We start from the raw sequence: 25,131 nt of genomic DNA, 5'->3' as shown, positions 1-25,131 counted from the left end.
TGCATTGCCCCTCCACAGCCCCCGTGCGACGCCAGACACCCTCTGCTCGTGCATTGCCCCTCCACAGGCCCCGTGCGACGCCAGACACCCTCTGCTCGTGCATTGCCCCTCCACAGCCCCCGTGCGACGCCAGACACCCTCTGCTCGTGCATTGCCCCTCCACAGCCCCCGTGCGACGCCAGACACCCTCTGCTCGTGCATTGCCGCTCCACAGCCCCCGTGCAACGCCAGACACCCTCTGCTCGTGCATTGCCCCTCCACAGCCCCCGTGCGACGCCAGACACCCTCTGCTCGTGCATTGCCCCTCCACAGCCCCCGTGCGACGCCAGACACCCTCTGCTCGTGCATTGCCCCTCCACAGCCCCCGTGCGACGCCAGACACCCTCTGCTCGTGCATTGCCCCTCCACAGCCCCCGTGCGACGCCAGCTTTTGTCCATGCACTGCCCTGTCACGGACCATACAACGCCCGAGGTGCCTGCAGATCACCTCTCACAGGAAACAGCAGCACCCCGCACTCAGACTCACCCAAACGGCCACAAAACCCGGCAGCTTTGCGAAGCAGTCAGCGTCCACGCAGTTCCCAGGGCAAGCACCAGGGGTGCACTTCTCCTACTGCAAGGAGCCCTGGGCAGGGAGCATGTGGCTGTACCCTCTGTTTGCACTGGCCCTCCCCGCAGTCCTCAGGCCAGCCCTGGGCAGAGTGGGGCCGCCGCCGCCGAGCGGGGTTAGTTGCTTGCAGGAGAGGGGGGCATTTGTTTGCCGCTCCGCCAGCTCTGCTCAGAGCAGCTGCAGTGAGTTCTGTGTTCAGCCCCTGGCTGCACATGGATTTCCATCCATAGCTCTCAGAGCACTTTACAAAGGAGGTCAGGATCATTACTCCCATTATACATATGGGGAAACTGAGGCACAGAGAGTGGACCTCCATGCCCCAGGTCAGCCAGCAGGTCAGTGCGGGAGCCAGGAACAGTCATAGGGTTGCCAACCCTCCTGGATTGGCAGGAGCCTCCCGGAATCGGCCTCGATCTCCCGGTGGCTATTGAAAGCAAGCCGGGAGATTTTAATAGGTGGCTAAAAGTTCCAGGGGCTAATGCAGGCTCCCTACTTGCCCTGGCTCAGCATGGCTCCCAGAAGCGACCGGTACAGCCCTCTGGTTCCTAGGCACAGGGGCAGCCAGGGAGCTCCGCACGCTGCCCCCGCCCCAAGCACGGACTCCGCAGGTTCTGCTGGCCGGGAACCATGGCCAATGGGAGCTGTGGGGGCGGCGCCTGCAGGCAGGGGCAGCACGCAGAGCCCCCATGGCCACCGCTGAGCCTACGAGCCAGCTGGTCGCTTCCGGGAGCTGCCTGAGATAAACACCGCACAGCCAGAGCCCGCACCCCTCACTCCTTCCTGCACCCCAACCCCCTGCCCCAGCCCTGAGGCCCCTCCTGCACCCAAACCCCCTCCTGTACCCCTTCCTGCACCCCAACCCCTGTCCCAGCCCTGAGGCCCCTCCTGCACCCAAACCCCCTCCCAGAGCCCGAACCCCTTCCTGCATCCCAACCCCCTGCCCCAGCCCTGAGGCCCCTCCTGCACCCAAACCCCCTCCCAGAGCCCAAACCCCCTCCCGTTCCCCTTCCTGCACCCCAACCCCTGACCCCAAACCCCCTGCCCCAGGCTCAGCCCACAGCCCCCTCCCTCACTCCAGCCCAGCGAAAGTGAGTGAGGGTGGGAGAGCGCGAGTGACTGAGGAAGCTGGGGATGGGGCCTCACAGAAAGGGCCTGGCCTGAGGGAAGGGCCAGGGCAAGGGTGTTTGGGTTTGTGCGATGAGATAGTTGGCAACCCTAGGAACAGAACCTAGGTCTTCCGTCGCCCATTTCTCTATGCACTAGGCCCCACCGCTCAGCTCTGTTCCCTGGTTTGCACCAGCTGCTCCTTCCACAGAGCGGGTGGCTGGTTATGGGCCTGGGTCCAGGCCTCTTCGCCCTCTGTACAGAAACACCGCAGCTGCCCTGGACGAGCTGCTGCCTCTCGCCTCGGACCCATGCCCTGCCCCTGCCGGCAGGGGAGCCGAAGAGACCACGGCTGGTGGCTGATAGTGGCAGCCAGGGAGCGAGCCGTGCTCCACCTCTTGGGGTTGCTCGCTGCTCCTGCACCAATGTGTTATGCAAATTACCTAGTTAACGTACAACCATGAACTTCAGCTTAAAATATCAGGTTTCACTGCCAGTGGCCGGGAAAACCTGGCCACGAGGGGGCTGGGAGCAGGGTATCAACGCCCCTCTCATGGGACATGGTTCTCCTTCCCCCCAGGCCAGGCCCAGCTCCCATTCCGGGGGCTCTCCTTGGGGTCAGGAGCTCCATGGCCACCGGGCTCCCAGCAGGGGGAACGGTTGGGGGGGAGCGGTGGCTCACAGCGCTCTGAATATCAGGGCAGAACCCCAAACTGGACCAGACAAACAGGAAGCCAGTGCAGAGGGGAGTGCCAAGGCCAGGAGGGTGGAAGAGAAAAGGATCCGAAGCTGGGTAGAAAAAGCAGAGAACAGCAGCAGTAAAGAGTGAATGGCTTTGGGCTAAGACCCAGTTTTGCAGGTGACTGTGCTCGAGGCACGAAGTCATTTGCATCTCTAATTACGGCAAGCCCAATTATTGCTGGCACTGTTTGGAACTCAGCAAACTGGGGCAGTCAGGTCTGCTCCCAAGCCTGGCTCTTGTTCCCAGAGGGGAGGAGGGGAAGCCTGCTTTCTGACAGTAAACATTAGCGAGGAGGGTGAAGGAAAATCCAGCGGGCGGATTCATTCTCCTCTGGTGTAATGCGTGCGACGGGAAAGGAAGAATTTGCCTCATACATGGGGAATGTAGAAGCAGCAGCGTAATTGGGTTATTAGTGAGGCAAGTCAGGACTCCTGGATTCTGCTCTCATCTCACCCTAGACTTGCTGTGACACAGCTGGGCAAGTCCCTTACCCTCTGCGGCTCAGTCTCCCCCCACGACAGAGGGATACATTTCTTTACCGGCCATGGGTGCTTTAGGGAACCTTTAATGGTCATGTAATACGAGCTAGCTGGACAGGACTCACATTCTTCAGCTAAAGTTCTGGGAGGTTGAGGGAATTTTAGGGCAATTGACTTTTGAACTGCAGGATTTTATAGCAGCTGGACTGCACTGGAACTAGGCTTCGTGAAGCGTGTTGCACTGCATCACCACCACCTTTGAGGCTCTCACAAGTGTGATGTTTCCATGCACTTGCTGGAGACATGCCTAAGGCGCCCACCTTCTAAATGGAACCATTGGACTGCATATACCGCAAGTCAAAATCATGAGTTGGGAGCATGCAACGCTTTCTTCCATCTGGGCAGCACGCTGTGGAATTGGTTCATTGAGAGCTTCGTGGGGCTGGGCCTATGTTTTCTGTGTGTGTCTGTGTGTTCGGTTACTTGACAGCTGGTTCCTTTGGACACTTCCAAGGGCGTGCATGCACTGGAGACGTGCACCTAGGAACCTCCGCCGGCTGTCTGATGTTGTGCCAGCCCCAACGAAGCATCTCCCACTGAGGGTGCATGATCTGACCCAACCAGACTGAACGACCCTCAAGCCGATTCTAGAGTTAAAAGGATGAGACCGCCCCTCTCAAAGGCAATTGGACAACGGGTTCTACTGAAACCAGCAAAAACAGATGAGAAAACCACTAAAAGGCTTGGAAAATTTTATTCTTTACTGAAGTTTTATTTTCAATATTTATTTATTTTTTACAATAAATATTTATCAGCAATCGCCTTTAACAGGTTGGCATTCAAATCCACGGCAGTACTCTAAGCTCCCAATGAGAGGGAGGGAGAAACAGACACGGATCCTGATGAGAAACGCAGGTTTGGCAGAATTCTGCATTGACAAGACAATATTGATACTGTATTTTGCTGTTTAGTTAAAGCTCTGTACAATCAGTCTGCTTAGCGGTGACTGGTCCCGGCCAGGCTATGGGCTCACCTGGGTGGGATGTGACAGGATGTGCTGGCAGACCCACTCACTGCAGTGAAAGGACACGCAGAGGCGCTCTGAGCAGTGATACCAGGCCCCAGTCACACAGGGCCAGGCTCAGGAAGCACGATGGGTCCACATTACAGTTACTTGCCCCAGAAGTGTTTGTTTCAGTAGGCGGGGCGGTGGGGAGTGTCATGGGGGTTACTTCCCCCTTAGCCCAAAGAGTGAAGGGAGCAGGAGCAGGCAGTTGTATGCTAAGAGTCAATTAAGATGCCCTCTTCTTACTCAACAGACCTGCACCTAAGTGACAAGTCCCAATGAAAGTCAGATACTTCGGAAAATCCCACCCACAGCTACTAGCGTGAGCCTTTTCCATTCCAACGCCATTAGCCCTGCAGAGCCCGAACGAGGAGGATTCTGCTCTGCATTGCCTTCCGTTGTATGGGCGTAACTGAGGATAGGGTGTGACCTGCACTGTCTCCATTGCTGGGGATGAGCCGGGAAGAGCCCAGCTCGACTCTCAGATTGAATGAGCAGGGCTGGCAGGTAGAAGATCCATTTGATCTGGAAGCCTGGGAGATACAAACATGGAGCCCACAACGTCATTGTTACAGAGTCCCCTTCCCGAGCACTTTCAACTCGGGCTTCCCGCCCACCTGCCCCCAAAGCACACCATTTGGTTTAGTTGACTCTGCACTCAGTTAAAGGCTGCCCTGGCAGGGGATGCGGTGTCAGAAAGTACTTCTTGCTGCCCAAAAAGCATGTCACACTGGACCAGTCTGACCAGCTGTCAAGTAATAACAAATAGGTCCTGGCAGAATGGAGCGAATGAGGCAGATTTATATCAGGAAACGAGACCATCACTCCAAACCAAATGCACCCGAACAATTAACGGGTTAGTAACGACTAGCACTACCTATTAATAGATCTTTATTCCTGGAGCATGTTTCGTAAGACGCCAGGATGGTGGCTGGCAGAGGTACAGGTAGCAAACAGTTTTCCTCTGGGACACAGGTCTGCTAAGAACGTGATGCAAAGTGATACCTCCCTGTTCTGTTACGTTTTTTTGCTGCTGCCATAAGACAGGAGACAGGTGGCACTGACAAGTCCCGCTGCACTGGTGGATTTTTCTGATTTAAACAAGACCTTGGTCAGCAGCAAAGAGGTTAAACAAACTTCTGTGGCAACCACGCTCCAAGTCAGCACACACAAACCACGGTCGCCGCAGCCCTGGCCTGCCGCCACCTCCAATACAATGCTGTGAGGTAGACTGGGTACATGAGGCAAGCAGGGTACTAGCAAAGGCTTCCCTTGGCTACTACAGCCCTTGTCTGGTTTGCTGTCCAGCTGCATTTCAGCAAAGCGCAAACAAGCTCTAAGACAGCCCACCAGCCCAAGATGCCCCCAGTGAGCGGGCACACCACATAAAACGAACACTACCCATGGCAGAGAAAGGTTCTCCAGTGGCTTTCAGCAGGCAGATGATTTACCATCATCCCAGTGCTGCAGCACAAGGAAAGAGGAGCAGGTCTCCTTTACAAACAAACCAAATCACCTAAATCCAAGTTGTTTTTTTATGCCACTGTTCACCACAAGAGCTTCACAGCTGTTCAAGGTACGTGCCTAGGAAGCGGCAGTGCTGAGTGTATCTTTGAAGGGCAAGTCTACGTTACGAGGCTACACCGATGCAGCCGAGCTGCTGTAGCGCGTCTGGGGAAGACCCACTATGCCGACGGGAGAGTGTCTCCTACTGACAGCGCCAGAGTGGTCAGCGCTTAAGTCAATGTCACTGGTGTTGCTCACGGGGGTGGGGGTGTCTTTTGCGCACCCCTGAGCGATGTAAGTTACATCAACTTAAGCAGCAGCGTAGACCAGTCCTCAGCGTGTAGGAAAATTCCACTGGGCCACAGCTTCCAAAAATGCAACATTTATAAAGATACAACAAATCTGATGGGTCACTTTGGAAAGTCACAACAGGCCAAAACATTCTCATCTGGGGGCTAAGGTTTAGGAGCCCAGACAGAAGACACCGGATTTTTAGAGGCCAGTTCTATTTAGGAACTTCAGTATGGACTGCAGGAGCCTAACTCTGGAAACCCAAGATCTGAATATTTTTGCCATAGTGACCAAACCCCCCCAAACTGCATGAATTACATTAGTCATCCATTTCAAAAACAGCCATGAGATTCTGTGTTGACTGATTCCCCATCGGTACCCTAGATCAGGCAGCGAGCATGATAAATTCACAGATCAGCCACCATACAGGGCACAACAGGCATGGGAAGGCCAGGTACAATCTCAACACTGCAGTTCCTGCTTTCCCTATTGTTTGCACCCGATGGACCAACTGCAACAGAAATACTTGTGAGGGACGCTAACTTCGACCACAACAGCTACTTTCATTAACATACCAGTGACTTCAGAGAGCTGTTAAACCTGCACATACGCACCCCAGCTAAATGCATGTCCCATGAGCCAGATTTTACAGTCATGAGGGTGAACTCTGGGGGTTGGCAGAAGACTTTGCATGGGATTTGGGCAGGACGGGACTGCAGGCTTGGGGCCAAGTGCAAGCCTGCATTCCACACGCTCAAGACAACAGCATGGAAATGAAGCTGCTTGTGTAACGAACCGTTTTTCTGAGTGGAAGAAGCCACGCGATGGCATTTGTGTCCACTCCCAAGGCTTCCAACACTCACTTCAACCAAAGACCCCTAATTGCAGGAACGCGATGGGTCCAAGTGTCTTCAGCAAGCCACTGGTCTATTTTCAGTGCTCCGGCTAGTCTCTAGCACAGGAACAGGAGCAGGACATTATGGCAACCGGCTTGTGGAAATTTAAAGACAAACCGAGTTAAGACATGGAACAGTCCATTTTGAAGCCACTTATGTACACTACCTGACTCGGGCACATGGACAGCCTAGAGGTGTTATTCCCCAAGTCTCAGCTCTTCCTGCCAATATTCCAGGCTAAGGTACAATTTACCTCACTGAGTATTTCAGAGATTGGAACAAGGATGACCAAATCCAGCCCTTCACTAGAGAACGAGTTTATCTTTAATGACCGAATTAGGAGAAAACAACAGTTTTCTTTAAAAATAAACCAACCCAGAAGATTTGCTCCCTCACACACACACTTTTGGTGGGGTGACTGTGATTTTGTCTGTTTCTGATCGAACATTTAATTCCCCAGAATCCATGACATCAAGCGCATCAGTCACTACATTCAGATAAAAACTGCGCAAATGAAAACCGTTTATTGTGTTGGGGGGCAGAACGTGCCCAGAGAGCAGAATCGGACAGGTTAGAGTTCATCCTGCCCTCATCTGCCTGAACTCGAGCAGCATTAAAACTTGTTTCTAGCATACCTTGATAGTAGATGATTTGCTAGCCCCAACATGCAATAAGTTAAGGCACCAAATTCCATGACTCCCCAAAGATAAGCCTGTGCACGTAAAAGGCAGCTGCAGGTTTTGAGACATCCTGCCTAAGACCATGTCAATAAAATGCATGAAGGCGTTTAGATTGCAAGTCCTGCTCTAGCTGCCAGCCTCCACACAACTGACAGGGTGTTTTTTGCAGGGTTTGTTTCCATGCGCGGCCTAAAGGAACAGTTCAATGTACTACTCTGCAGCCAGAGGAACAGAGCATTAGGGAACTGAGCAGCCACTGCAGTCTGAACACTCGCAATGTTCATGCCACCCAAGTCCGAACACAGCAGTGCTGCCGAGGGAGTGGGGACGGGGAGAGGAAATGGGACCTGCGATAAAAGGAAATGCATAACATTCAGCTTCATGCTTGGGACCCTGAAATGTCTTCGCGTGACTAGTCATGGGGAACTGGCCAAAGTATTCCATGATCCATCAGCATGCAAACGGAAAAACCCAAGCTCAGCAACATCGCTGCCGCAAAGGTGGATTTTGCAGTAGGAAAATGTTCCACAGATAGTTAAACTGTGCGCCCCATTTTCAACAGCTGGTTTCAAATTCTTAGTGTTTCTTGTGAACTACAAGTTAAGTTAATTTTCCCATAATTATATATTGAATTCAACAGTTACGAGTGTCAAAACTTCAAGCACAACCCAATTCCTCTGTACACTTAAGCTTTTTCTGTACAATGTCAGTAATATATATATGAGAGAGTAAGCTACTTATTTAATAAACTCCGAGGGGGGAATAAAAGGTTTTTTCCTCTCCCAGATGAACACCTTCCTCCAGTTCCTGACATACAGTCATGACACACTAACAAAACAACTAAAACGTGGTTAGTCCAATCGCCCCCACAGCCAAAACACATGATGGGAACACCTGGAGATGGAAGCAGTGATGATATTTTCCCACTTGAAATTAAATTCTCCCCCATGTGTCTTGCAGGGTGTACCTCTACCCATCACTTATGATCTTGTACAGGACACCACAGTGAGAATTCGAATTCAAATTAAAACCAACCTATTTACAAGAAATGCTGTGAACTGACTTCTGGATGCTTTGTTTCATACAACTTGCATGACAATGATTTAAATTTACAAAAGAAAAGCGTTAAATAGTAATTACAGTTACGTTTTCCTAGTGCAGGAAACTTTTCACCCACAGAAGGAATACACCATGACCAAGATATTACTCCCCAGGTATGAATGAATTTGTTCCCACAATACATTATATATGAACATTCGTTGTGCTTGCTCGCTTCCGAGTGCAGCCTGTCCAGAGCCTGGGTTTAGGTTGCACTCTTCATTCAAGCACAAATCTTCATTAAATACAAGGAACAGAAAAGAAAAATCAGCACTCAGTCTTCACCACCAGTCAATTAAATGAATTAAAAAAATAAAACCACTGAACACAAACGGCTTAACAGATGGTAAACAGAAAGATCTCACTGGATGAGATGTGTTGCCTAGTCATCGGGACAGGTGTGACCTAAATTAAATGAGAATATATTAAAAAAAAATCACCTCTACTTTTCCCCAAATAAAATATCCACAAGTGTATATGCATGTCAGCTGTTGTAAGAACTATTCAGGTGCTTTTCCAAACTGTGGGATTTGCCACAATGCAGTTATCTGGAGCTGAGACTGCGTATATAGAGATTGTCCCACCCTTCACAGGGACGTGCACACAACTTGTAGTTCATACCGCAAGTCTGAAATGAGACAAGCTCCACGTAGCATGTAATGACCCCCCTTTCCCCTGCAAGCCAACCCTCTTGCATTAAATGAGGCTGCACTGATTTATCAGAAGGGAGAATTTGGCCATCTGCTATTTTAGCTCTTGCAGGTGATTATAAGCCACCCTCCACCCCAAAATAACATTGCTCCTAAGAGCTCAAGTTCCCTTCATGGACTCGTGATTAAAGAATGCATGTGGCCAATGTATGGTTAACAAGAAGGATACTGTCAAGATATGGTCCCAGTTACTCACAGCTGGAAAAATGGGGGATGGGGGGGAAAGCTGCCTTAACCACTTAGTCAAACCCCTCAATTTCCAAATCATCCTAGTGGAATATCATTTGAAGCTTCTAAACAAACACTTTGCATGAATGGACGTGTGCGTGCACGCCGGGGAACTGCTCTAGCATCAAGGGAGAAAGGTCATCTGACAGGGTCTAACACTAGACAGCCGCGTGTGCGACGAAGACGTTCCTCACCGACCCTGCAGCTCAAACGTCTCCGTTACAGATGTGTTGAAGCCACTGCTACTAACTCGGCTGCCAGACTATTTTTGGTGACCATGACAGGTTTAGGCGCTCTGCGTTCTGAGCGATGCCATCCATGTTCCCAAACCAGCTCTACCAGTGCAGAGTTGGGGCTTGAGGGTGTTCAGCTAGTCTAATATACAGGAATAATTGGAAAGGCTACTCCCCTCATCTGGTTTCACCATAGGGCGGTACGTGTTTTCTCAATGGCAGTTGGGGATCTAGCCCCAGGGACAGCCCCAGCGTCTGTCCAGAAGATCGATGTAGGTCTGTGGTGATGGTTGAAGTTCAGGCTATTTCCAGCAGGTATTTACAGTACTTGTGCAGACTGCAGGCTGCTTTTTTCTTCTTCTACTTCCAGTCAATCCGTACTGGGCTTCTTTAGCGAGAAAGGCCGGATGTTGAAATGTTTGCTCAGCTGGCTTACCTGGGAGAGAGAGAGAGACGTCAAATGCAAGCAATACATCCGCCAACATGCCTTCCACCTCTGCCTCAAACAATCCAGGGGACTCAAACGGAGCAGCTCAGCATTCGGGCCCAGGACCATAGGGATTTGGCAGAGTGCTGTATGTATGGGAAGGATGCATAGTACCTGCCTATACTATGCTCATCCCCAGCCAGGGCTATTAGTCACTCCCTTACAGAAGCCCCTAAACTGGGGCTTAAACAGGGGTAAACTGACTCTGGCTTGCAGGGGTTGGGCTGTGGGGCTGTAAAACTGTGGTGTAGACATCTGGGCTCACATTGTAGCCTGGGCTCTTGGACCCCACGAAGGAGGGAGGGTCTCAGAGACTCTGAACATCTACACTGCAATTTCATAGCCCCACAGGCCAACCCCCGTGAGCCTGGATCAGCTGACGCGGGCCAGCTGCCAGCGTTTCACTGCAGTGTAGACATCACCGTATGCACCACACGACAGACCAAGCAAGCCGCATGTGCAGCTAAAAAGGCTGAATCACCCCACATGGGTGCACGAGACCTGTCTCACAGGAACACCATGTTCCTGCTGTGCACGGCCAGGCCTGCCACTCAGGACACTTCGCAAACTGGAGTACTTCTCTGAAATACCCCTCTCTCCACTGACAGGATGGATTGTGATAATGCCGGCAGGCTCCCTCCAGGCCAAAGCCTCTGGTACACAGAGCCCACAAGCCACTAGTCAAGACTGGGGTGGAGCAGCTGCACCAACTCCGCACTCCACCAGATGGGAGGACGACTGACGCTCCTTCAAAGCATGCCACTGGGGTTTGCACTGTGGGGTCCAGCATTTGACCCTCTAAGAGGTTGTGACTAATCAAATACTTCTCTGGTCTGGCAATTCCCAACAGTCCATCTAATGCAGTGCTGTGCTTTGCTGCACGGCAATTTTGGGGATTGGTCCTGCTTTGAGCAGGGGGTTGGACTAGATGACCTCCTGAGGTCCCTTCCAACCCTGATATTCTATGATTCTATGACCAGAGGCAAGCGCAAGAAACCCCCAAGGGGATCAGTTCTGGGCAGGCTTCTCCAAAGGAAATTTGTGCCCTAACCCTCCTCACCTGTTAGTGGCTGGTTTTAGCCCTGAAGCATTAAGGTTTCTACGCCTTACCAAGAGATTTGTAGCCTACCCAAAGTAGCTGGATAGTTTCATTACACTTTTTTATGGAATCTTACACTCTTGGTCTCAAATGGTATCTTGTGGCAGTGAGTTCTAAGGCTAATTGCACATTGCACACCAAATGCATTTCCTTTGATCAGTTTTTAAGTTTACTTCCTTTCCTCACTGAACATGCACTTGTTCTTGAATGCGTCTGGCCTGTTGTGAGCTGTGAAGCCGATGCTCATAGAATCGTAGAATAGAATCATAGAAGCTCAGGGTTGGAAGGGACCTCAGGAGGACATCTAGTCCAACCCCCTGCTCAAAGCAGGACCAATCCCCAATTTTTGCCCCAGATCCTTAAATGGCCCCCTCAAGGATTGAACTCACAACCATGGGTTTAGCAGGCCAATGCTCAAACCACTGAGCTATTCCGCCCCCCTCCCCCACTCCATACTTTAGCTAAAAAAGTAACAAGGGCATATGTAAGTCACTCAGTTGAATACTAGTCACACATGAACTGCAAAAACAAAGAGCAGAGGCTGGCTTGCTTCCAGAGCACGGTAGTCAGAAAGCAGCTACACAGCACCCTCTCATAACAGCTAGCTGGAGCTGCAGCTAGCGAGAGATGTCAAGAGTAACAAGAAGGGTTTCTTCAGGTATGTTGGCAACAAGAAGAAAGCCAAGGAAAGTGTGGGACCCTTACTGAATGAGGGAGGCAACCTAGTGACAGAGGATGTGGAAAAAGCTAATGTACTCAATGCTTTTTTTGCCTCTGTTTTCACTAACAAGGACAGCTCCCAGACTGCTACGCTGGGCATCACAAAATGGGGAAGAGATGGCCAGCCCTCTGTGGAGATAGAGGTGGTTAGGGACTATTTAGAAAAGCTGGACGTGCACAAGTCCATGGGGCCGGACGAGTTGCATCCGAGAGTGCTGAAGGAATTGGCGGCTGTGATTGCAGAGCCATTGGCCATTATCTTTGAAAACTCGTGGCGAACCGGGGAAGTCCCGGATGACTGGAAAAAGGCTAATGTAGTGCCAATCTTTAAAAAAGGGAAGAAGGAGGATCCTGGGAACTACAGGCCAGTCAGCCTCACCTCAGTCCCTGGAAAAATCATGGAGCAGGTCCTCAAAGAATCAATCTTGAAGTACTTGCATGAAAGGAAAGTGATCAGGAACAGCCAGCATGGATTCACCAAGGGAAGGTCATGCCTGACTAATCTAATCGCCTTTTATCATGAGATTACTGGTTCTGTGGATGAAGGGAAAGCAGTGGATGTATTGTTTCTTGACTTTAGCAAAGCTTTTGACACGGTCTCCCACAGTATTCTTGTCAGCAAGTTAAGGAAGTATGGGCTGGATGAATGCACTATAGGGTGGGTAGAAAGCTGGCTAGATTGTCGGGCTCAACGGGTAGTGATCAATGGCTCCATGTCTAGTTGGCAGCCGGTGTCAAGTGGAGTGCCCCAGGGGTCGGTCCTGGGGCCGGTTTTGTTCAATATCTTCATAAATGATCTGGAGGATGGTGTGGATTGCACTCTCAGCAAATTTGCGGACGATACTAAACTGGGAGGAGTGGTAGATACGCTGGAGGGGAGGGATAGGATACAGAAGGACCTAGACAAATTGGAGGATTGGGCCAAAAGAAATCTGATGAGGTTCAATAAGGATAAGTGCAGGGTCCTGCACTTAGGACGGAAGAATCCCATGCACCGCTACAGACTAGGGACCGAATGGCTAGGCAGCAGTTCTGCGGAAAAGGACCTAGGGGTGACAGTGGACGAGAAGCTGGATATGAGTCAGCAGTGTGCCCTTGTTGCCAAGAAGGCCAATGGCATTTTGGGATGTATACGTAGGGGCATAGCGAGCAGATCGACGGACGTGATCGTCCCCCTCTATTCGACATTGGTGAGGCCTCATCTGGAGTACTGTGTCCAGTTTTGGGCCCCACACTACAAGAAGGATGTGGATAAATTGGAGAGAGTCCAGCGAAGGGCAACAAAAATGATTAGGGGTCTAGAACACATGACTTATGAGGAGAGGCTGAGGGAGCTGGGATTGTTTAGCCTGCAGAAGAGAAGAATGAGGGGGGATTTGATAGCTGCTTTCAACTACCTGAAAGGGGGTTCCAAAGAGGATGGCTCTAGACTGTTCTCAATGGTAGCAGATGACAGAACGAGGAGTAATGGCTTCAAGTTGCAGTGGGGGAGGTTTAGATTGGATATTAGGAAAAACTTTTTCACTAAGAGGGTGGTGAAACACTGGAACGCGTTGCCTAGGGAGGTGGTGGAATCTCCTTCCTTGGAAGTTTTTAAGGTCAGGCTTGACAAAGCCCTGGCTGGGATGATTTAACTGGGAATTGGTCCTGCTTCGAGCAGGGGGTTGGACTAGATGACCTTCAGCGGTCCCTTCCAACCCTGATATTCTATGATTCTATGATTCTATGAACAGTGCCGGCACTAGACTGTCCTGCCTCGCCACTCCCACCAGATGACAGTAAAAACAGGACATTGGTATGTAACTGTGCCAAGAGACAGTATGTCTGAGATTTGGAGACCCGCTTTTAATTATCCTTGAGAAGCCTCCTCTCGCAGTGACCTTCAAAAGGCAGAAAGGGCTCATTTCCTCTCGACAGACAGCAGAAAGCCACGTCAGACTTAAAGGCTGCATTCAGGAAATTTGCTTTTTGATGTGATTATGCAGAGAGCTATGTCAAGTCATTAGGCTGGCTGAAATTTCAGATTTCAGAGTAGCAGCCGTGTTAGTCTGTATCCGCAAAAAGAAAAGGAGTACTTGTGGCACTTTAGAGACTAACAAATTTTCTTTTTGTGAAATTTCAGAGTTGTTTTTAAAGCCATTCATACGGCTGGCAGGAAACGACCAACACATACAGCATGGCAGCTAAGCAACCACATCACCCAAGGCCTGCTCACCCGCAACTCAGGAGGAGAAACTGCAGGCTCACTCTCACCCACTCGTGTGTCTTACAAAGGGGTTCAAATGGGTGGGGTTTTCATAGAGTATAAGGCAAGAGGAGACCATGACGACCATCAGTCCGACCTCCTGCGTAACAGCCCAAGAACGTCACCCACTGAGTCCTGCGTCAAACCCATATCTTGCAAGCAGCTAGCGTACATATTTTTGAGCTGGCCTGAAGCAACAAGTGCTTGGGTTCCCACTCTGGCTGCCGAGCTGGTCATTTTCCTGTTCAGTTGACCTAGGACAACCCAGCTGGGCTTTTCCCACTGAGCAGCACTCCCACTGCCTAGATGTTCTGTGTTCTGCCAATTCCTTCACACAGTGCCAGTCTCCCACAGTTGGCTACAGTGCTTCCTTGATCCCTGAAGGCATCTGTATACAGGGGAGACTATTCCACGGTGCTCTCCCTTCCCAGCTTCTCCCCAGCAGATGAACTCCTCCCAGAAGCTTGAAATATGGCAGGTTCTACATCAGTGATTCAGGTTCTTTAGTAATTTTGTTCACTCTTTAGTTAGCCAGACATAACCACTGCACTTCAGACAGGGTTCTAGCTACAGTATGCCTGGGGCATCTGAAAGCAATATTTAAAAGGCACAGTATGAAAAAAATCAGCTAACACCTATGGGAAAGATTATAAATCTGTATACAGGGCAGAAACACTGTGTTTGGGTTAGCACATTAAGGCTGTCCGCCCAAGCAGTGCCCCCTACCGGAGACAGGGTCAGACTGATTCGAGTGTACAGTCATGTGCTACCCACCAGCAGCTGCAGCCTACAGAAAATAAGTTCTAAGTAAGGTGAAATGTTAGGAAGCTAATGGTACCTAGCTAAGTCCCCGAATAATTTATTTAAAATTAGAGATTTGCCCAACCCAGTCTCTGGATCCCATTCTGATCTTGGCATTTTTCTGACCAATAGAACCGTAACTACATTGGAATTTGGGAGCATTAAATCCATGTTTCACCAGTGTGTGGTTCCTATGTTTTAAGCTGCAAACTGTGATCTAAAACAGGATGTGGATCCAGGGTTTGGATCAGACCCAGTCTTTAAATTAAACGACTAGAAGAATTTCTGCTGCAGCCAGGCTGTCGGTTCCTGGTATACAAAATAAGAGCTTTCAGATGCCACCTATTTAGCTTCCTTTCACATTTTATATAAATGCCTCAATCTGCCTGGCAAATGCTTTTGGATCAGAGATATTCCACCTAGTATTCCAGGGTTTAAATGCGACACCCCCTGCAAAACTGAACAGCAATGGGACACAGTAAATTCTACAAGCAGAGCCGCTACAGTGAAACCCCAAGCCCAAAGGCAGACTTACCACTCCTACTCCATAGTGGATGTGCGCCAGGGTAATGAGAGCAGTCAGTAGGTATAGAAGATGATTTTCCCAATGGGGTGCAACTCCAGAGATCACCACAAAGATGACCAGGGCTAATGGCAGCAGCATCCAGTTGAGAGGCTGGCACCGGGTACTACTCATCTGACACACGATCAACTGGCACTGGTGGGGGCAGGAGGGGGAAAGAAGTTTGTTAGATATGCTTTGGTTTCCTTCCAACGCGCGCCTCTGTAACCCATGAATCACTCACTCAGAATATGGAATGAGGGCCATGTACTTATCTAGAACGATATTTATTAAATCATGGACAATCATCTGCTCTAAAGTTTCCCAAATACTGAAAAAGTTTCCATTTTGACATGAATTCCTCTTGTGCATATAACCAGAGAAGTCCACATCAAGAGCAGACCACCACAAGGATTGATTTGCATTGACTGGCCCATTCTGGTCAAATCTGACCAAACTTATCTGGAAAGTTAGTAAAAAGCTCTGCAGAGTGAGAAAGACAGAAAGCCCTGCTTCTGGGCACAGTCCGAGGGTAGTGACAGATCTATGAATAAAGCTGCACGTCTTCCTAAACACCACCACTACGGCGGCCCATTTGTCATGCAAGACACGGATTCCACAGCTTAACAGTAGTCATGATTTGGGGGGATGAGGGCAGGGGGCTTTCACGTACGCAGGCAGATGTGACAACACACAGCTGAACCAATTTCACCAAGAACCTTGCGAGTGGCCATGTTAAAGCTGAGAGAGCAGGAACTCAATTAAGTGAATTGTTATCTAGTATCAGGGAGGGGTAAAAAAAGCACATGCTGGGATTTCTCTGGTTTGGGAAAAGTCAGATCTGGTTTATAGGGAACGTTTTTCACCTCTAAAGGAGTCAGCGTTTCTCTCCTGCCCACTTCAGTGCCTGCCCTTACAATGGATCCAATCCACAATTCCTGGCATTTTCATTCTGGGTTTGTGACTTGCCTTTCCACCTCATGAGCAGACTGGATAGTTCATACAACGTTGCCTGACAAACTGCTAGGCCTCACCATTGTGTTAATTCAAATCAGTGACCCCCGTTCACATGCATTTTAGTGGAGAAACAGCACTCTTACTGAAATGTTGGCGAAGGCTGTTCCAACCATGAAGTAGAAGAGCCTGGGATGGACCTCCAGGATGTCTGATGGTGACATGAAGATCCAGATCATGCACAGAATGAACAGCAATGCTGGCGAGAAGAACGGCAGCATGATTTCATACATTGACCTGTGCTTCAGAGTGTTACTTTTATAGGCCCTGAAAGGCAAAAGGAACACAAATCTTACGTCAAACTCTTGGAAGCCACAGCTTCTAACAGAGGCAGGCATAAGCCTTCCTCAGGGAGCTCTCCAATCCAGGTAAGTGCCCAACTAGCCTTGGCCACCTTTCCTGAAGTGGAGTAAGGCATGCAACAGGCTGAGCAGAGCCCAGCAGTAGGAATTTAGCTGTTGTATGAGAAAATGGGCAAGAGGCCAGTCTCAGGTCAGACACCCCAGTGAATAATGCACTCACGATAGTTATACGTTGCTTATTCAGATGCGTCTTTGGTAACCCTGCATTAGTGGGCGATGGATTTCAAAATGGAAGTAATAACTGGCCAATCTCAGATGCAGCTTTTAAGGAGCTGGTAACAAAGGGGAGAACAGGGGCTCCCAAATGGAGTTCAGACTACGACACTGGGCCTGGGTTCAGGAAACAATTCAGATGAGAAAGACAAGATTTCCTGCACAACTTCCTTCTTGCAGAGCCGGTAAGAGGCTATATCGTCAGAGTAGGTTGATCAAAGAATCAGATCACCCAGATTTATGCCAGGCGATTCATGGCTAGTTCAATATTCAAAGCAGCCATTATCAGGGTCACCTGTTAACGTCTGCAAATCAGGAAATCTGTATGGGAAATGCAGGATTTTGTTATTAAAATAAGTAAAGTGGGGGGAGCGGGGAGGATTGCATTTTGGAATCCACCCCCTAACTCAATCCCCCAAGGGGCGACTTCCCAGGTTGCCCTGTTCTTCTCTGACTATAGAGCTAGACATGCCGCTAATACAGCGGCAGAGACCAGAGATCCCAAAATGAACTGCTTCCACTTGATCTGAGCTGCTTGGCCTGCATGCAGGGACCTGTGCTCACAGCAAGTCGTATTAGTGTATTCATAAGGGCGGCAACTTAACAGCTTCTCCATCTTAATCAGGAGTGCCTTTGGGGCTCCAGGGAAGCTGCCAGTGAAGGTAAGGAAAGTTTATAAGGAGTCTAGTTTACAGAAAGCTACGCCCAGTCCTGGCTCTCCTATTACAGCCTGGGCAGTGCTGGGCCACCAATACAACGTGCTCTCCATCTACTTCCTTCTGTAGTATTCTGCATGGCTAACGCCTAGCAGAAGAGGATCATCCCATGCGGTGCCTCAAACCCTACAGAATTAGTTAGTTCACATGATTTTTGGAAAACTTACTTGTAAAAGTTAATCAAACTCATAGGCACAGTCACTGTGAGCGCACACCCTGAAAGAGAAAGATCTAAGTTCAGGCAGTGTAGTAATTCAGAGTCCAACGCAATCCCCAAACTCCTTTATAAGCATTGGAGGTGACAGTCTCCTAACCATCATGCATTTTTTTATTATTATTTTTTTTAAACAGTCATTTGCAACATTACAGTAGCTAAAGGCTTACTTAAACCCACTGTCACCCCACTGCTGCTCAGATTTTTTTGATGGCCACTAACATGATTTGTATATTTGACTTAGCTCTTCAGGAAAAGCACTGCCTTGGTTAGTGAAGTGCCAATAAATGCATTTATGGAAATAACTATTTATTTTAGTGAAAACATATTTATCTGCGTTTTGACCATAATTCCCAACAAGACACCTAGTGGGCAGCAGAGAAAGCATCATCAATGGTTTCACTTTTTCATGCGAGGACATATTTCAGACACAGTAAGGTTATTATAAGGATAGATGTAAACAAAAACTACCTATATTTAATGAGCACCATTTAGGACATGGAGAACTGCCATTAACAAAAGCTTTAGTCATTTGACTAACTTTCATGGACCTCCCTGAAGGGCCAAAGTTCCATGAAACCCCAACGCACTTTGAAAGCTGCCAGGGTGGTCAGCAGCTAAGAGATTAAATAGAATAAAGCTGAAGTTCGCCCATGACCTCCCAGCAGGAAAGCTGCCTCAGAAGGCATCTTTTGAAGGCTAGTGGTAGCTAATTACTTTTCTTTCCAAAGGGTGAAACATAAATTCATTCAAAACAAGACAGCAGTAAAGCCACCCAATTCCTTCCGGGCCAGCCAACCTGAACGCTTTTCAGCTCTCATGCTGACGTGAAGGGGAAGTTTGACACACAACTCTGTGGAGAAGAGTGATGCTGTAGATTTACATCTTCTCACACTCGAGGCTCAACTCATTCTTGCGGAACTACAGACCAATCTACTGCAACAGCTAGATGCCAGAGTCTCTCAGGCCAAGCAGGCTGAGGCTTCTAAATACAGACCTATTATCTAGCTCAGGGGGTGGACAGACTGCAGCTGCAGAGCTGTTCACAGCCACCCTTGATGTTTAGTAAGACGGTGCAGATTGGAAACAAGTCCTAGCATGTATTACTTCCATACTAAGCTAAGCAGCATGGAGCATTGCATACTGGGACCACCTCCCTCCTGGAGCTTTGTTTGTATTAAAGGAGGAAGTTGGCTGCAATCTTCTCTATTGTATATAAGTTAGAGGCAGCCCATGGCGACTTGTCCCATTGAGGTTTTGGTGAGAACTGGCTTAGCATCAGACCCTGTGCATTTTGTTGCTTTCAATCTAGATCAAGACTCGTTGAGGCAAGTTTTCTACAGAGATATTTTACTAAGTTTCTCTTTGCTAAAAATATAAACAGATGTGGACGGGTTTTTAAAGTGAAACACTGGCTATTGGTAAAGAGGAGGTGGTTAAAAATAGGCTTCAACATGGAGCTTCTTACCAATAATCATTGCAGTGAATAGGTCTCTATATAAGAAATTAAACAGGAAAGGTGCATACCAGGCCTCAACTCCCACAATCGCTGTCACTATGTAGACAACTGAAATGGTCTGAAAAGGAAATGCAGAGAGAGCACAGACAAGTATTAGCAGCTGGAAAGATGGGTCAGACCAAATGTGCTTTTGGTGGGGTGACCATTCCTCACCAGGCAGCTCCAGGAGCTGCTAGCGTTGCTTTCCAATCAGATTTTCACTACCCAGCTTTAGCTTTAAAACAAGAGGAAGCCTGTATCTCCAGGTCAGAAGCAACCCCAGTACCCGAGTGCAGCTTTCGGAACTACTTGGGGCCCCAAACATATGCCCCCATTCCCAGGTGCCTACGCTGACTGCATGTCAGGAATCAGCCCAACCTCTGCTTCCGGCAACATGACCAAGGAAGCCTCTTTGCTAGTCTGGAAAGGGAGGTCAATGAGACCTGGGGTGAGGCAAAGGCTGCTTGGTCACTGTGAGTTTTAAGGCCAGTCCAGAAAGTGGATAGCAAAGAGAGGGGCCTCTGATGCCCTGCACTGCCCCCTTGCCCTCCTCCCCGAGCTATCTGCAGCCAATGGGGTTTGCACATGCACCTGGGGATAGCCCCACCCCACTACTGGATTGACCAGCACAAACAGAGGATGGTTGTACTTCAACAGCACCCCAGCACCAGCCGCCAGACCCACGTCTAACCGCCTCCTGTAGCAAACCAAACAATGGTATCTTAGAATTGTTTGATGCATGATCAGGAAAATGCACCATGGATTAGTGCCAGGTTAGGAGAAACTGGAGACACAGGCCAGAGGATGACTGATTGCAAAGGACTAGAGAAACCATGATTTTCCTGACAAAAGGGGCAGCTTTCAAGGGAATTTCTAGTGTTGTACAACGATTCAGTAGATACCTGAACTCATGGCAATCAGTGCTTCTACAACCACTGGACCCTATTCAATCGCACACAAGTATAAACCGCTAAGTCGGTACTGTTACACTAGTGCCCCAACAGAATCCCAGGCCCCATCAGTTTTGGACAACCAACAATTATTAGTATCCAATTTTTAAAGACATTTCATTTCCTGCTAATGCAAAAACCTATGGCAACATAAAGATACTTGTCACACACATCACCTCTCTGCTAAAGAGAAATTAGATCTGTCCCAATCTAATTATGCAGTAAAAGTTTCATTATAACTTCCTCCCTTGTTCCTTGATTCATTAAACCTTACTTTAATCATGTGAACAGTCTGCTTTGCTGAATCAGAGCTTCATAAACCAGCACTGATGATACAGTTCCCACTATTGCACCCTGCAACCAAGCTCTCTGTCCTCTGCCAGAAAGTTCTCCTCCCTGAAGAGGTCAGAATATGGTTAGGTTTAGGTCTGGTGACGGGCACTTTATGACTACCTGGACAGAGGTCACCAAGGGAAAGATGCCAGGGCAGCACAGGCCCCTACACACGCTACACAAATAGTTCTGGCAATTCACCAAAGCTTGCCCACTGTTTTCTAAACTAGTATTTTGAAATCAAGAGGCAGAAGGGCTACTTACCACCTGGCTGATGTCATATCCCCAGGGCAGGAAGAGAATCCCTGTGTTATATTTCTCCCAATGGGAGAGGATGAAGGAAAACAAAACCACCCATAAGAGCAGATAGAGAACGAAGACGCTGACGCCATTGGATCCCCGCCCAAAGGTGGAGTAAACGGTCACTACGAAGAACATGCAGGCCCAGCTGTCCAGGCCATGGTCAAAGAGCTCCCCCAAGGGAGTGCTGGAGTTCGTTCGGCGCGCTTGCTTCCCATCAACACCATCTGGAAGGGAAGTGCACAGAGAGGCAAAGTTAAACATCCCCATGCAAAGCGAGGGACTCCTCTGCAGCAGCCAGATAACGTGTGCACTGCTGAGAAGTCAGCAACCAGCTTCAGGATCCAGCACTGTCCCTGGGGGTGCACAGATTGAATAAATAAATAAAAAACACAAAAAACCTTCGGAAGAGTCTATGTTAAATATTTAACAACAATCTGCATTCAATATTTCACAAGTAACCCCATAAAGTCAGTTCTGATAGGAAGAGACATCTACTTTTACGTTCCTCCCTGGAACGAGTGGCAGTTCCAGAGGCATCTCAGCCAGCGATATGTCATTCACAACACCCCAGAGCAAGGGGTGGCAGGGAACTGAGGAGTTACCCAGAATCAGAGTTTTGGTCCCTTTCTTTTTTTTGGGGGGGGGGGGGAAGGGGGCTGAAGGGAAGGGGTTGGGAAACACAGAACTATGACAACAGTTCACTTGACTAATTAAAGTCATTATGATGATAGGCACATTAGAAATCCAAGACACATCATGAGAATCTTAAGTCTTACCAAGTGTATATGCCACGAAGTTGAGGAGACCCACCATGATCCACACTCGATTCGGAACATGCTCACGATCAGGTGCTGTCGAGATTGGAAAGAAGATGAGTACAGACACATCAGCAGGTTATGCTTTGGTACAAGAGATGCTTTCAACAAGAATCGTTTTAGCAATTAATTGGAACAAGATTCCATCCAAATCTGTGGGTCATCTCACTGTCATGAGGAGGCTCCTTTAAATTCTTTCAATGTGCTTGTACTACCAAAAGGAGATGCATCACATCAGCCTTCACCTGCTCAGTTCCTACCAGCATTATCTTATGCTTCTTTCCGCAAGGCACCCAGTAGATCCTGAAGATCACGCTTTTTGCTGAATTTGTCAAAGATCTGGGCACACACTCAAGTTGCACACAAATACAGCATCTGCCTCCTTTCCCCATACCCTAAAACGTGCAACGTTTTCAATGGAACTTAAGCACGTTTGAAATGTTTACTCATGCGCTATTTTAAGTCGAAGACTTTAGAGCACAGGATAAATTCTAGATTGTAATTAGATAGATCTGCATTTCCTGGGATGAAAGTTAAAAGTACCTAACTTTAAAGTTAGACTAACATGGCTACCCCTCTGATACTTAAAGTACCTAGTTACGGTACACCATGATCCTGGATTTCACTGCTAGGATGGCTTTGTTGCCTTCTGCACCCCCCCCACATTCACCCTTACGGGGGACACAGAGCAAGAGTTCCAGATCTTTGTGCTGTGAGAAAACCATTGTGGGCAAGATGAAATTCTGTCTCCACATGGGGGAGCTTTCATTTTTAACGTATTTATTTTGTGGCAGGTTGCAGTCACAGAAGTTAAGAGCGATGACAGGACAGGGTGAGTTCATGAGCCGCGTGCCATGGAATCACGATCCTGTCACTGAAAGCGAAGATGCTTTGCTGTCATGGAAACAGAGGTGGGCAAAGATAGAAGTTCCCAACTGCTTACTTACTGATGACAAAATTGAGCAAAAACAGCTGCAAAGCATGATTCTATTCTGAGACAGGACTGCGTGAAAACAGGGGGGATGCACAGATTCATAGATTCCAAGGCCAGAAGGAAGCATTGTGATCATCTAGTCTGACCTCCTGTATAACACAGGCCAGAGAACTGCCCCAAAATAATTCCTAGAGTAGAGCTTTTAGAAAAAGATCCAAACTTGACTTAAAAATTGCCAGTGAGAATTCACCACAGCTCTTGGTAAACTGTTCTAATGGTTAATTACTCTCACTGTTAAAAAATTAGGCCTTATTTCCAGTCTGAGTTTGCTGAGCTTCGACTTCCAGCCATTGGATCGTGTTAGACATTTCTCTGCTAGACTGAAGAGCCCATGATTAAAATATTTGTTCCCCATGTAGATACTCATATAGACTGTAATCAAGTTGCCCCTTAACTTTCTCTTTGTCCAATAGATTGAGCTCCTTGAGTCTATCATTATAAGACAGCTTTTCCAATCCTTTAATCGTTCTCATGGCTCTTCTCTGAACCCTCTTTAATCAATCAACATCCTTCTTGGACGGTGGATACCAGGACTGGACACAGGATTCCAGCAGCAGTCACACCAGGGCCAGATACAGAGCTAAAATAACCTCTCTGCTGTAACTCAAGATTCCCGTTTATGCCTCCCAGGGTCTTTTGGCCCCAGTGGAAGCTCAAATTCAGTGTATTATCCAGCACAACCCCCCCCCCCCCATCTTTTTTCAGAGTCATTGCTTCCCAGGATAGAATCTCACATGCTGTAAGTATGGCCTATATTCTTTGTTCCTAGATGTATACATTTATATTTAACCTCAATGTAAATGTATACATCTAGGAACTAAAGAAGGTAGGCTGTTCTTACATATGGAGTCATTGGACAGACAATATATATCCTCCACACCAGGTATGCTGTTCCTTACTTTCACTATCTTTTCCCCAGCCGAAATCATAGAATCAGAGAATATCAGGGTTGGAAGGGACCTCAGGAGGTCATCTAGTCCAACCCCCTGCTCAAAGCAGGACCAACCCCAATTTTTTTTTGCCTCAGTTTGCTAAATGGCCCCCTCAAGCATTGAACTCACAACCCTGGATTTAGCAGGCCAATGCTCAAACCACTGAGCTATCCCTCCTCACTAGGATGACAGAGGACCAGTAAGGACTTTTCAAAACCCCTTGAGTAACGATAGGATTGTGTCAGATTCTGACTTTAATGGAATTCCATGACTTCAGCCCCCACCAGAGCAGCCCCCCCAGGTGCTGGGCTGGAGCAGCTGTGGTTGGCCCTTGCTGCAGAAACAGTGGCAGGGCTGGAGCAGCAGCTGACATCCCTGTTAGAACTCCTTCCCCAGGTATTTAGTAAAAGCCGGGGACAGGTCACGGACTTCCATGAATTTGTGTTTATTGCCTGCAACCTGTCCATGACTTTTACTAAAAATACCCATTACAAAATCTTCACCTTACCCCATGAGTCACAGCCCTAAAACATGCCGGACACTTTTTCTAGGGGTATCATAGCAAGAGCATTTTAAAGTCTGCTTCCTGTAAATAGTTTAAATTGCTGGATGAACAGAGATTACACTTAAAGTATACCCGTTCTCCTCACCCCAAACTGGGGACACCAGACTGACATACTTTCTAAGCAGTAAGATGATCAGGGGGTTGCAGTTATGGTTATTAATCTCTAAGAACTCGTTAAAAAGTTAGTCAAGCCTGCAACATGGAACGTTACTCCATAGGGAGCACAATGCTCTCCAGAGTCCGCAGCTAGAGTAGGGACGACATTCTTCCACACCATGCCCAAGTAGGATGTGCCCATTTCCCCTAAAAATTCTGGGTGAAATCTTGGTAAAAATTCAATGGAAGCTTTGCCATTGCCTTCAATAGGGCCAGAATTTTACCCTCTGGTGATTTAGACCTCAAGCGATGCCCAACCTCCACCAGTGCCACTGATGAAAACCAAGAGTTAGAAGCAAGCTCAGTGTAAGTTTATCATACACCGCACATTCTGCCAGTGCACCTAATCCTGACCAACACCACCAGCTCAGGCTGGCATTTGGCTTTATACGTGTGCTAGACAGACAGCTGAGGTAGCAACCAGCCTTCCACCTGCAGGGCATGGTTTCTGGCCGAGGACAGGACAGATGAAATCTGAGATAAGGTTGTAGGGGTACCCACACCACCTT

At 48.6% G+C, this 25,131-nt stretch overlaps 1 protein-coding gene across 2 annotated transcripts in view; it reads right to left on the bottom strand.

Annotated features, from left to right (window-relative positions):
• Positions 1 to 3,678: 3,678 nt before the first annotated feature.
• Positions 3,679 to 25,131, bottom strand: part of SELENOI (selenoprotein I) — a 61,697-nt gene continuing 40,244 nt past the window's right edge. For both annotated transcript variants that reach the window (XM_077812302.1, XM_077812303.1), the window contains exons 4-10: positions 21,937 to 22,011; positions 21,122 to 21,384; positions 19,545 to 19,653; positions 18,030 to 18,078; positions 16,658 to 16,838; positions 15,531 to 15,713; positions 3,679 to 10,079 (exon numbers count right to left, since the gene is read on the bottom strand). In XM_077812302.1, coding sequence (XP_077668428.1) covers positions 9,963 to 10,079; positions 15,531 to 15,713; positions 16,658 to 16,838; positions 18,030 to 18,078; positions 19,545 to 19,653; positions 21,122 to 21,384; positions 21,937 to 22,011 — 977 coding nt within the window. In that variant the 3' untranslated portion in view covers positions 3,679 to 9,962. The remainder of the gene's footprint in view (positions 10,080 to 15,530; positions 15,714 to 16,657; positions 16,839 to 18,029; positions 18,079 to 19,544; positions 19,654 to 21,121; positions 21,385 to 21,936; positions 22,012 to 25,131) is intronic.

Source organism: Eretmochelys imbricata, chromosome 3 (assembly GCF_965152235.1).
Source record: "Eretmochelys imbricata isolate rEreImb1 chromosome 3, rEreImb1.hap1, whole genome shotgun sequence".
Taxonomy (NCBI): Eukaryota; Metazoa; Chordata; order Testudines; family Cheloniidae; genus Eretmochelys; species Eretmochelys imbricata.
The sequence above is the reverse complement of the archived record's forward strand: the minus strand, read 5'-3'. Positions and strand labels throughout refer to the sequence as shown.